The 13,903-nt window shown below is 39.2% G+C and overlaps 1 protein-coding gene, 2 long non-coding RNA genes and 1 pseudogene across 3 annotated transcripts; 2 read left to right on the forward strand and 2 right to left on the reverse strand.

Annotated features, from left to right (window-relative positions):
* Positions 1–649: 649 nt before the first annotated feature.
* On the forward strand, positions 650–3,076 carry LOC133722000 (1-aminocyclopropane-1-carboxylate oxidase homolog 4-like). The gene is made up of 2 exons (XM_062148784.1): positions 650–1,727; positions 2,693–3,076. The coding sequence occupies exons 1-2, from the start codon at positions 876–878 to the stop codon at positions 2,951–2,953; spliced, it is 1,113 nt and encodes a 370-aa protein (XP_062004768.1). The 5' UTR covers positions 650–875; the 3' UTR covers positions 2,954–3,076.
* Positions 3,077–3,552: 476 nt separating this feature from the next.
* LOC133722099 (uncharacterized) lies at positions 3,553–6,725 on the forward strand. Its single transcript, XR_009852468.1, has 2 exons — positions 3,553–5,989; positions 6,437–6,725. It is a non-coding gene; the product is annotated as an uncharacterized LOC133722099 (long non-coding RNA).
* Positions 6,726–7,547: 822 nt separating this feature from the next.
* On the reverse strand, positions 7,548–9,782 carry LOC133722098 (uncharacterized). The gene is made up of 3 exons (XR_009852467.1): positions 9,423–9,782; positions 8,601–8,743; positions 7,548–7,831 (listed from the first exon to the last, which is right to left on the reverse strand). It is a non-coding gene; the product is annotated as an uncharacterized LOC133722098 (long non-coding RNA).
* Positions 9,783–13,057: 3,275 nt separating this feature from the next.
* On the reverse strand, positions 13,058–13,655 carry LOC133722940 (uncharacterized; annotated as a pseudogene).
* Positions 13,656–13,903: the final 248 nt, after the last annotated feature.

Here is a 13,903-nt window from a genome sequence, read left to right on the forward strand (position 1 = left end):
AAAGGATTAGTTGTTCTAAAGTTGGTAATACCGAAAACCGAAATACCGAATTTGGTAGTTATGATTAAAAACCGAAAATTTTGGTTGGTAATTGATTGGTAGCTCAATTTTGAAACCGAAAGCTTTGGTTTTGAAGTTGGTAATACCTATAACCGATTTGAACCGACCGAGTGACAGCTCTAGTCAAAATATATATCTAATTCACAGGCACCTACTTTTTACTTTTATTTTTCTCGACATGCCTGTGGCTTTTGGACAGATGCGGCTTCCATTGTGGAACACAGGCTCTCCTCAATGATCTCCTTTTGAATTCTGCTTTCCCCTTTGATTGAATATATATTTTCTCATTGATTCAACTAAAGCATTTTGAGTTTTCTAACAACTATTGGACGATCTCCCTGTTCTCATCTTCTAGAAATTCAACGAGCTAGCTATGGTCAATAAAAGAATTGTATATATAACTTTTATTTATATGATGCATGCATCTTATATAAATTAAGAGGTTTCCGATTTTTTACACATACTAATATAAAAGTATTTAATGGTCCTAGTGGCATGATATGGCATTAAATTTATTTTCAATAAAATTATAAAATAAAATTAGATTAATAATTAATACCGTGTCAAATAGGGTGTACATTGTATCCAAGATCTTTTCTCATTTATTTAACTAGAGCACGTTGACATTTCTAACAACTATTGGACTATCTCTCTGCGCTCATCTTTTAGAAATTCAACAAGCTATGATCAATAAAAGAATTGTACATTTAACTTTTTATATGATGCATGTCTGATATAAACCAAGAAGGACGGGGATTCATAAATACAATAAACCAAGAAACCTAGCGTACGTGTTAACCAAAAGCTTTCAAGAAATGGCCACAGCTGTTAGTGCGACTTCTTCAGCCTACGACAGGATGAAGGAGGTGAAAGAGTTCGACGAGTCAAAGATAGGAGTTAAAGGCCTCTCCGACTCCGGCATCACTTCCATCCCCCAATTCTTTGTCCACGACCCCCAAACCCTCTCCGACCTCAAACCCTCGTCCAAACGCACCGTCCCCGCCACGCTCCCCACCATCGACCTTTCTCACATCAACTCGGTTAATCTCCGCCCCGAAATCGTTGAACAGATCAAAGACGCCGCCAGGACATGGGGATTCTTCCAAGTGATCAACCACGGCATACCCGTCTCCGTAGTAGATCAGACGGTGAACGCCGTCAAAGCATTTCACGAGCAGCCCCACGAGGTGAAGGCCAAGTTCTACAAGCGAGAAGAGGGGAAGGGCTTCATGTACGCCAGCAACAATGACTTGTACCGCACAAAGGCGGCCAGCTGGCACGACTCGTTTAACATGTGGACGGGCCCGGAGCCACCGGAGGTGGAGGAGCTTCCGGAGGTATGTAGAAATGAGGTGGTTGCATGGGATTCCCATGCAACCAAGGTGGCCGAGAGTGTGATGGAGTTGCTTTCCGAAGGGTTAGGGTTAGAAGCTGGCAAGTTCAAGGAGCTTACGTTTTCGGAGAAGAGGGCGCTTGTGGGACACTGCTATCCCTACTGTCCTCAGCCCGATCGGACGGTGGGGATTACGTCGCATACAGATCCTGGGATAGTGACAGTTCTGTTGCAAAACCATGTGCCTGGGTTGCAAGTTAGGCATGAGGATGAGTGGGTGGACGTCAAGGCTGTTCCTGGAGGTCTGATTATTAATGTTGGAGACATGCTTCAGGTAAATGACCCTAACTGCAGTTTCCTCATATATGAGTAACAGCTTATGTTATCATAATGAATCGGTGAATCATGTCACATACTCACAATATGTGCCCGAAGTTCAACTTCGTATTGCTTCGTAAACAAAAGAAGAATCACCTTTCTTACTCTTAAATGAATTGCAAATTTGGGAGGAATGGTAGTGAGCATTCACACACCCCAGTCAATAAATTCAAGACTAGCTAGATCCGCCTTCGAATTTCCTTTTCAAACAAAACAAAATTAGTTTGACTCGTCTATTTTGCAATATTTTTTTACGAGACTTGAATTCGGGACCCTATTCAATATAATTGAGAGGAAAAATAATGAACTAATAGCTAACTAGAGTATACGAATAACAACTTTAAGGTTTACATTGTATATTGTCTTCAGTGATATATATATATATATATATACACGGAGCCGTTCGAGAGCGGACGTCCCCAACCCAGAAAAAGTGCGGACGTCGCTGCTCCGGCCTCGATCGAGCTGCGACGGCGCGGCGTAGCTCGCTGGAGGGAGGCCAGGGGTCTGTGGTCGGGTGGAGTCGCCGGCGACGGGTTTTGGGTGCAGCACAGAACCTGCAGTTGCAGGTGAGGTGGCTGCCCAGAAACCGGCAAGCCCGACCTCCTCCGACCTCGAACGGTGCCCAGAACGGTCCGGGACGCCTTCGGCCTCCCTCCTGCAAGCCCCGTGGCACTGTCGCTGCCTGGAAGCCGCCTGCTGCGTCGACGTTCGCACTTTAGCGACTGTGCGGACGTCCGCCCTTGATCGGTCCTTTTATATATATATATATATATATATATATATATATATATATATATATATATATGACAAGTTTAAGTTTTACACTATCAATTTGTCGAAGTTCGGTGAATAAAAGTGAGATTTTCTATTAGATCTCTTTGTCTAGTCAAATGCTGAATGTTTTTGGTGAGGTTGCAGATAATCTCTAATGGGGAGTATAAAAGTGTGCAACATCGTGTGTTGGCAAACTCCTGGAAGGAAGCTCGAATTTCAATTGTGATATTTTACAACCTAGCCAAATGGAGTGAAGATGGATACTGTGGACCTCTCCCAGAACTTTTGTCACCCGAGAAGCCACCAATCTATCGAAACTTCACGGAGAGAGAATTTGTGGAAAATTTTTATAGCAAAGGAATAGATAGCAAGTCTCTGATCGAGAAAATCACAATACATAACTAAAATATTTGTATATCTTAGTTTCTCGTAACATATGGGATAATATGTTTCCAGGTACTATGTTATATGAGTGCTTATTTAAATAATTTGTTTTCCTTGTACAATATTTTGGGTGTTTACTGAATTTAATTTTTTTGGTAAAAGTGTTTACTGAATTGTTGGGTATCATTTATATTTAATAGCTCAAAAATAGCACCAAGTAGATCTAACTTGTAATTATATATAGCATGCCACGAGGTAGTGTGCACAAGCTAGTATCATAGTCAAAATTTGTAGCGCCCCCTCATCAAAGTGCCTTGACTGTCTCAAGAAAAGTCGTTGTTGCCTTGGTACTAAAAAGCTCATTTTTGCATATAATCGATACATGCTTGTTTATTTAATGGACAGTTTTTAAGGGACGGTAAGAGATAAATGTATCTGAGCCACATGTATTAAATTAAATAGCTAAAATTTTAACAATTGAAAACTATGCATTTATTTTCACTCGTCAGATTTACATGTCTCTCACATCCTTTAGTTGAGCAGGCCTTATATTCGATAATATTAGAAGTTTTTTTTTTTTTTTTTTTTTTTTTTTCTGATAATAAGGAGTTCAGATTTTATTAACTATAAAAGGAGTACAATGAAGAGATGCGATAATGCATCAAGAAAGAAAACAAACAATTGAATGAAACGATGCAAGAATTGCATCGAAAATACAGGGAATTATAAATAAAGCAAGAGCATAAACGCATAAGCTCATAGCTGATTTTACACTACGAGCTGTCGTACGTGTAGTGATATTTGTAGTCGGTGATATGACTACCCATGCAAATCCAACCCAGAAAGTGACCAAAATCACTTCGATGCAGAACATAGGACAATCTTCCACCTAAATATCGAAATTGACCAAGGTTGTTAGAACATGGCCATGTTGGCAGACGGTTCTTTACGAACAAGTACCATAAATCCGGGTCCCGAATCCAATACCAATAACGAGCAAGCTAGAGCTCAATACCAATGCCTTTGGAAAGGAGCCCAACGCGGATCCCAGGCCCAAGGCTCACTTGGATCCCAGATTATGATCCGATGACAATCCTAGACCCAAATCTGAAACCTGGGTTGCCATACCCAAGACCATCGCCGTTAGGACGATCCTAACCCCGCCGCTGCCTCACTTGTAAGCGCAGACTCAGCAACTGTAGACATGGAACCCAAACCTCGTTGCCGCAGTACCAAACCCATTCCATCTATCGACTCCGACAACAATAACTCTGGAATCCTACAATTCGGCAAGAACAAAACAAACGTGCTAGTCCAGCACCCACTCCCGCCGCCAAAAAGACGACCCGACTCGGCAAGGACACAGCGGTAGAGGGTGATCGAGCCCACCTCTCAACTTATATCTCATTCATGCCAACTGCTACAATTACTGAACACCACCATCATTGAAGGACTTCCGCCGTTCTCCAAACCAGAAAAACAGGGACACCCTGTTTTCCCCATGCCTCCGAAAAGGATGAGGCTCATCAAGAGAAGGCTGAAGCTTGAAGAATAATCCTTAAGAACGGAGAAGGTACAGGAAATCGTCGATCCAAGGACAACGACTCTCCCAAACCCTAGCAGAGTGATAAGTCGGGAAATAGCAAAGTTTTTTGATACAGAGCTTCAAAAATAAAACTCAATAATTTTAGAAGATCGCCTTAACACCCTTGAAAGATTACTAAACTATTGTTGATAGTTTAAAAACCGTCGTAGTACGACAGAGAAGAAACCTTTTCTCTCGACCTTATCAGTAGCCGCAAGGCCATCTCCTATTGTTTCTCATCTTCTCGATCTCTAATCCCCGATGCCTCCTCTTCATTTCTGGCCTGTTTTCTTCTCCATTGTACAGGTGTCCTTCACTTTTCCCCTTTCATTTTCCAGTCATCAGCTCCAATCCAAATGGTCGGTGTCAAAACTATCACCTCCAAATTGGTAGCCGCTTAGGCAATCCGAGGTGATGATCCTCAGCGGTATGTGACAGCGGAGTTCCACTCGGAGCCGACATATCATTTTCTGGTAGGTCGGCTTGTCTCCATCGATCTGACTGTCATCACAGCCAACACCATTTCATGGCACATATCACTCAAATCTGGCTGGTATTGAAGCATGGCCTAGTCGCTCGTGAGTGGTCGAACGACCAGTTTTTGCCCCGGTTCATCAACTTGGCCGATAAGCAGATCGAGCGTTTTGACGAAATATTCGTGGTACTATCGATAGCGACACTGGTTGTTTTGGACTATGATGAAGTAGGTGATGTGATGGAGGTACCCCTGAATGGATTACCGGTGTAGGTGAAAATTAACGGACTGCCTTTATCTTTTACCTTTCCGACGTGGGCTCGCAAGGTTGGGGTGGTGCATGTGGATGACCACTATCTTAGGCACGATGATGTGGTGAATGTGGTGGTGATCTCTGGACAAGGTTTTCCCCATGCATCACATGTATTCGTTTACTGATTCATGTTCTAAGGAGTTTGATTTGGAATACATCAATGTTTGTGGCTTGTGTTTGGTGTGTGGATTTTTTGTGCATGGACCAGGAGGTTGTAAAGGAGCCCCGGTTGTAAGGGGATGATGACACATTGGGCTATTAGGCCAGCTGCAGCGGCAGTGTAGGCGCCTCTAAAATCTCGACCAGCTCCGCCGGGTTTTGAAAGGCTATTACTACCTATATATGGTTGGGTTAAGATCCTCTTCTGCTACCCTATGGGCGATTTGGGAGTTTTAATTTTCTAAGTGATGGAGGGCATTACTAATGTTGGTGAGTCGGTAGAGATGGGTGGTGTTTCTCAGGTTGAAGTTTCACTTGTAGTCTCAACTCTTGGGAATCTGATCGGGTTCTAGACATATTTCTTCCCTATAGAAAAAAGGGGACAGTAGGGGCCTTAAAACCCATTCTACCTTTTGAGTTTCCAAATCGGCTACCTAGATTGGATGAGATATTGGAGGGTGTGCTGGAACATGCCATTGTTATGTTGAGCTATGATGACTCCTTAACCAAGAGAAAGCGTCGCATGTAAGCTTCAATCTTCAAGTTTGTTTCTCATATGATGGATGTGGAAAAGAAATCAATCTTCAAATTTCCTGCTCTTTGAAAGGAAATTTGAGTGTTTTAATTCTCCTCAATATTAAAATGGTGTGTACGGGAACTTCAAATGTGCTCTAGGTTTTGCTAGTGTCATTGGATACTTTCGGAGACATGGCATTGCAATTTCAATTTTTGTACAATAAGGTTTTGGTTTATGAGTCGTACTTTAGATGACCTCCATTACTCAGAAATGGATCTATTTATGATGAGTAAAAACTTACGTACAGTTTCAAGATTTTTCGATTCATATAAAAGGAAGATAAATTGAGGGAGAAAGTTCTCTGGTTGTTTGATTCTATAATGGCACAATGCTTCTTACATTTATGCAACTTCCAATCTGACTGACTTTGTGATGGGATATGGTTGATTTTGCAGGTTTTCTGTCAAATTTTGTTGTTAATGTAACTAATGAGGACCTCAGCATGTCGAGTTAAGAATGCAATTAACCAATGAAGCAGAATATATTAGCATCATCTGAAGTGGGCTAAACTTTTAGCTACTTGTTAATGATGTGAACAAATGTGGAATACTGGAATGTTGAAAAAATAACATTTTATAGGATCATGAGCAGGGTATTAATTCAGAAGAAGCCCCAGAAGAAATGTATAATGGCCTTTTGTTGTCCTCTCGAGTGCTTGAAAGGAGAATTTGTTATTTTCATATAGTTTCTGAAGTGTTGTTGGTTTTTTTCTCTCCAATAACGATAAGAAAATTACAAAACAAAACCACGAGAACAATCCTCTCCTAACTGATTTGGAATGCTGGTTGAAGTGTTGAGGATTCCGTGCATATAAAGCTTGGGTATAAAAAGCAATGAAGTTAGACAAAAGTCCCTGGAAAACTTGGTAGTTGCGTTCTAATTTAGAGATTTTGACTTGCATCTTTCTTCAGTCTTTTGGTACACTGGTTGAATGCAATCTTCCCCCCAAGACAATGCAGATACAAGGAAAAATTAATTATAGAAGTTCACCAAGAAAAGAACATGAAACCTCACACTCAGAGAGAAAAAAAAAAAAAGAAGCATAATGATATAAATTCACAATAGAACATTTGTAAATGCATAACAAGATCAAGGTCTGGACTCTGGATGACCTGTAGCAAATTACATTTTATTGTAGCTATAGATAATTTACTTCAACTTATATTCATTCTTCATATATGCAGGGAGCTCCAAATCAGGAAAGAGGCTTAAGCTACTTTTGCTTCTGCATGGACATGTCAATTACATACAGCTTACCATATATATGGCTATTAATATGTACCCATAACACAAACATGGACAACAAATTCGTATAAGTATCAGAACAACAGGGCTTTTTATACCATTTCAATGACACCTGGGCATGCTCATCAAAATTTCATTCAAACAATGTTACAACCATGGTGGTCATTAACACTTCATATATTCTTATAGCACTTCATCAAACCACCACAACCATAATATAGAATAAACACATAATCTAAACTGCATCAATTTGGAATCTGCTAGACATAAATCAACAGTATACTTGAATATATGCATATACATACAATTACTTCGTTCTGAAAATATAGCAAACAATTGAAGGTTCAACAAGCCTAGTCTAGACATATTCCCCTATCCAATCAAAACTAACTGAGAATTTTTCTAGTAGGCACATCTGTACCACCTCCCATCCAACCAAAACTGCCCAAATATTATACCGTAGCCCTCAGAACTGGGAAAGGAAACAAAACCCTGACAAGAACTACTGTAAGCCTAAACTAAATTGGAAAGCCTCTTGGATGCTCCTGCATCAGAATAAGAATGACAGAAGTATTAAGTAGCATTGTTATAAAACAGCAAAAAAAAAAAAAAAAAAAAATGCCTAGACATTTCCGATTAATCTGCATTACAGATCAAATAAGTTATCATACTGTCCTGTACAAATTAATAGGATGACTAGTTTATACATGCTTTCATTGTATTTATCTTTGGTGTCAATCTGATTTGGTCACCTAGTCGTCTTTGTTTGGGTTTTGGATAGTGAATGAGACAATCTTGTACAACAACAAATTGGGAGTTGATGACAAGAAAAATAATTTTTTGTTTTTGTTCTGTTATTTTCCAGGATTAATTTTTGTTGCATTACTAGGATCTTACTTAACACATCTACTAACAACAACAACGATCAATTTCAAATTTGGTTTTTTGATAAGTGGTGGCTTATCCAATACGAGTTGCCTAAGCATGAAATACTTGCTGTACCAAAATCAGAAATTTTGGTTCATATTTTCATTTAGTAGTATGTTACTAGATTTAAGATCTCTATGAATGACTTTCAATTATATTGGAATGCTTTTCCCAATCTAGTAGCATGCATCTGGTTGAATCTGGCCAGTATATACCGAGTTTGTGCAAAAAGAAAAGGCTATGTTTCACAACTACAAATCAGATGAAACAAGTGACAGTCTAATAGTAACATCCTCTCTTCACTATGAATGCAAAATCTGATTGCATATGACTGGATACAATTTTTTTTTTTAACATAAACAATGTGCTATGACATAAACTACTTACTTGTCTGAAATGCATGAACTTCCACTTTTGCTTAAGGTCGCATCACGAACTCTTTTATACATGTCTGTTGTCCATCTCTCTCTTTTCCATGCCTCTTCCATCCACCCGTTTGCTTGTTGCTACCGTTTACCGCACCAATTCACCTGTTTTACGTTAGGATCAGACCACACATAAGGTTAAATACAGAAGATGAACAAATTAGTGCTACCAAACTGCTAAAAATACCGTAGTAATCCCGACACCTTTGCCCATCTTGCAATAACACAAGAAGCTTTTCTGAGAAGTAAATGGAAATCCTAATAAGCCAAGTACTTAATCAATAATTTCAATCAGTGCTCACACACTATCATTTTAGGCAATCACATAATGAATTGCAGGAATCTTAGAGCAACAGAGGACTATAAACAAATCATAGTCCACTGAAATTCAACAAAACTAACAATGGCATGTACCTCAACCATTTGCTTCCACTCCATTACACACTGCCAGCACTTGTAATTGCCTAGTAGCGTCCTCAACCTCTATTGCACAACTCTTTTTAAACTCAAATCATCTTCTTTAAAGGAATATCTACAAGACTCTCTACTAATTCCTTTGCAAATCTATCAAACTGAAACTGGGCTGCAAAGGATGCCGTGCCTATACCAAATGGAAAATTCCCAGTACAAGTTTTAACAATACTATATATGATTCCACACTACCAAGACCCCAATTCAACACAACCCCAAAGACTCAATCTTTCATTTTCCTCACTTTTCCAATCATCACCAATTTCTCATAAAACACAAAAACAAGATATACAAAGATAGTGAAGCATTTTACCCAGAAACCAAGGTCACCTCACAGGAGGGTCAGGAGCTTCTTCAGTCAAGTACCTAAACCGCTCCGGCATAGTACTCTCCCCTCTACTTTGCTCCTCAGCTTCATCAACGCAATCCTCTTCTGCACTCACACGACCCTTAACTTCCTTTCAATTAAAAACCCAATTGCTTTCCCGGAACACGAAAATTATGGGCTTGGTTTTGGATTTTGGTTAAAGAGCGAAAGGGAATGGTTTGGTTATGAAGTCGAGTGGTGAGAGGAAAGAAACAACTGAAGTGATTTTGGGTCTGAGAAACGAGGAGTTTGGAGAGGAAAGGATGGGATGAACAAAACAAATTCGATTGGTGCCTGATGTTCCAATGAGGAGGCTGTAAAACATTTTTTACGCTAACGGCACCGTCAACTATGAAATTACCTTCAACCCCTACTTTGACCAATTAAGTGACTCTCCTCGCGCCACGTCAACCCCAGTCAATAGGCTTATTCAGAGCTCTATTTTAGTTTTTATATTCTTATATCAATATAAACGGTTCACAGCAAAGAATAACTAATGTTTTGGTCTGGGGCCGCCGTCACGGTGGTTTTTGTCCGGTTTTCTAGTAGGGCCATATTCGGTTTTTTTTTTTTTTTGATAACTTCCCTATCTCTTATTCCTTGTAAATTGTAATTGAGCATAAGGTGTTTGCTAATTTAATGTTATCTGTGGGAGCTTATTTTATCATGGCCACGACCGTGACAGATTTCTTTGTGATATTGAAAGTTTGAGTAATGAAGTGTTCTCGTTTCTTCTCTAAAAGAAAAAAAAAAAAATCATCAGAGACAAAAATACTGAATGAAATTAAATAATAAATTAAAAATTAACTATTTTAACCACCCACACCTCTGACAATTTCTAATTTGATATAAGCAAAGAAAATGTGCACTTAAGAGGCAAATTTCTTCAAAGTATGCTGTTAGGTTGGGTGTTTAAAATTTGATACTATTCTAGTCTGACTAATAGAGAATCAAAAAGCTAGATATATTATATACATAAATGAGAATTCTGGACTGCACACCTTGTGTGCCTTGTCTGTTCTGGTTAGGCGACGAGTTCCTTAGTTCGTCAAATGGTTGCAACTTCCCAGAGGTAGGATGAAACTAAGTGTCACCGAATTTGTTTTTAGTGGCAACATAGTGGGAAAGCTGATAGTAGTAGTAAATTATGGCTACGTGTGAACAATATCTTTCTAATATGTCACCACCTTTGTAAAGCGAATAGAGTAGCCAGAGGTGCACTCTTCGCTAATTGTGTATGTTAGAATACATATTTTTTTGTAGAACTCTCGTTATTATCTCGGGATGTTCTCTTTATGCTTATTGTAATTTGGGGTTTATGTATCATGTCTCCCCCATGTATTATAAGGTTTCATTAATGGTTAACGCTTGAGGGCAGCCGTACTGGCCCTATTTTAAAAAAAATGAGGATGAGGATCCCGATAAGGTGATCCTATTTTCTGTATTCTTTTTTCTTTATGTGGAAAGACGCCTTCATTTTTCAAAGTACTTAATTGGATTTTCTCGATGGTATTTCAGTTTCTCCGGCAATCCATCACCTTCATTATACAGGTAATGGACAATAGTATTTTTTTTATTCGACAAATTAGGAAGCAATGCCGAGGTATCAAATTTTTGGGTGCATGAGAATGCATCTAGTCAAAATGTGAATATTCAAAAAATTAATATTGGTTTGAGCAAGAGCTTATCTCTATGTGACAGGTTTCATTGTAACGCTACCAAATTTATTAATAAAGTTATCATTTCTATTAAAAAAAAAAACCTTTGCCAAATTTGCTGGTTTTCATCTTGTGGATAACACTCTTTAATTGGGATGTCCTATCCGTAAGGCCGTTCCAAAATTTTGTCATTTTTTCGTACCCCAAGGATCTTCGTATAAAGAAACTAGTCAAACTACAATGTTGGTGCAGTCGAAGTTACTGAGTAAGGCATGTAAGGAGTATTGACAAAAAAAAAAGGCATGTAAGGGGACTTTTACAAAGGTGTTGGGTATGATATTCCAATTTATCTTATGAGTTTGAGTATCTATCTCTCTAATTGTTTTGATAATTTGCAACAAGCTTGTGCCTAGTTTTTTGTGGGGGTTTATGATGATACCATTAAATTTACTGGAATTTTGTTTTTATTTTTTCATTTTTGTTTGTTTGAAATAAGGGATAGTGTGGCTACTATTTGATTAATGACACTGTTGAATACAATAGAAGGACATGTTTCCTAAAACTCATACTATAATAAATTAACAATAAATTTCGCGAGAACGTCCTCAATAATAACATAATTCTCCACAAATCTTATGTATTCAAGCATGCATGCACTAATCAGCAAAGAATATCATACAAACTACTCTATTTGCTTTTTAATAAGAGTGGCATAATGGATAGATAATGTGTTGCCGTAAAACAACTAAACCAACTTTCCAACCATATTCTTGAAGGAAAACTCCAGCAACACTTGTTGAGTCCTTTAGCTAGGAGGTTTCATCCATTTGGCAAAGCACAATACTCGCTATGTCGCTAGACCAGACAAGGTACACTAAGTGTACAGACCTGCATAAAGCCATACTAAATCACCCTAACCCTACAATCCTACATGAATTAGTAGAGACTTATCAAAGCAGCTTGACGCTAGGAAAGCAAAAACACTAAAAACAAGAAAGACGCGCATCATCCAATCTAGGGCCTAATGACCTACCCCAAGCCCAAGGTTCAGCAATGAGATCACAACAGTCTACGATCCTAGCCCAGCCCCTCCCTTGTGCTTTCAATACCGTTGCCACCGCACTACAATCTCCACCATCCCCCACCATCGTCGCACCACCCCCTTTCACACCACGCTCATGAGCACTCTCTGAACTCACTGGAGTAGCAGAGAGGACGACATGCCCGCACCTCCTCAGACAATCACGTCCTATTAACGCGCCGCCAGATGAAACAATTGAAATCTTGGACTTCTTTCCCTTGCAAGCTATGTAAACGTTTGTATATAGTGTGCTCTGAAATTGGAGGTTCGGGACCTCAACCTTGCTAAGTCGTCTACACAAACCGAGATCCCTTTGCGCTTAACTTTTCAAACAAAATTCTTTTCCCAGTCTCAATTTATTATGGAAAGCTGATTTTCGCTACGTACTCAAAACATTCTTTCTCAAGGTATTGAGTGAAAAGTGGGTAATAGAGAGAGTACGTTTGGATTTGAAACGATCCTAATTGGCTGCCTACCTCTTATCTGTTCAGTGTATTTTCAGATCCCCTCGTTGATATTCCTTTTTCATTGGTTTCAGACTTCATTTGGGGTACATTTCTTACACGAAATCTGCCCTAGCCTTATTGCAATCCACCTGCTATTCGGTAAATTTTCTCATGGGTGTTTCTAAATGTACCCAGCAAACTTTTTAGTATACCCAGCAAATTTATTTGTTTTTAAATATATCTAATTAAACCAATTACTTTCCCAAACTGCCCTTATCTTGTACCCAACAAAAAAACACAACACAACGATGAAACTTCAAAACGGAGGTACTGTGGCTGTATCTGGTACAAGTACAACAGATTGGATTTGATTACAAATCTAATTTTGATCAAGCATCATATATCAACACTGGGCACTCCCAATAAAAAGGAAGTTGGATCCTCGGAGCCAAGTAGAGGCATATACTCTGATCCTCTAACATGAACACTAAAGCAAGCATTCTCTATCTTCATTACACTTTGAAGCATTATATCCATTTTCGTCCTCATGTCATTACTATCATCCATAAAGGGGACAACTAGGGTCAGTTCCCTGTAAATTTCACGCACAAACTTACATATGTCCTCAGCAAATTCAACTTCACCATCAGAAATTCAACCAATTGCCAACCGCATCAGCTCTCCAGTCAAATCTGCAAAGGCTCAAGAGACAGATCACTGAGTGGTAGCAAAGTAGCATTCATCTCATCAAGATTCAAAAGAGTCCCGGTCCTGCAAAATTTACAGAAGGTTGCAGCTTCAACGTACTCTTGTATCCCAGGCTAGTATGCTCATCTACATCAGTCCCTTGCAGCTCTTTAACCAGCCGGGCCACGAATTGATCCGTCACGGCGGTTTCTTGTGATTTGGCAAAGCTTACTGCTGCCAGCAGTTCTTTGAAGACAACCGGCCTATTCCAATTGCAGGAATTCTTCCCTTCTCTGTAAATTAGCATATATCCCACAAATTCAATCTATGCGGACATGAAATGAGAGGTCCAAGAGTCATGATCAAAGGACAACACCTAACTCTTGGAAGTTTTCATCGCTGTGTATCTTTTGCTGGGTGCAAGATAAGGTTAGTTTGGGAAATTTGGTGGTTTAGTTAGATATATTTTTAAACAAATAAATTTGCTGGATGTACTAAGAACTTTGCTGGTTACATTTAGAAACACCCTTTTCTCATTGGCTCTATTCCACTTGG

Source organism: Rosa rugosa, chromosome 7 (assembly GCF_958449725.1).
Source record: "Rosa rugosa chromosome 7, drRosRugo1.1, whole genome shotgun sequence".
NCBI classification, from domain to species: domain Eukaryota; kingdom Viridiplantae; phylum Streptophyta; class Magnoliopsida; order Rosales; family Rosaceae; genus Rosa; species Rosa rugosa.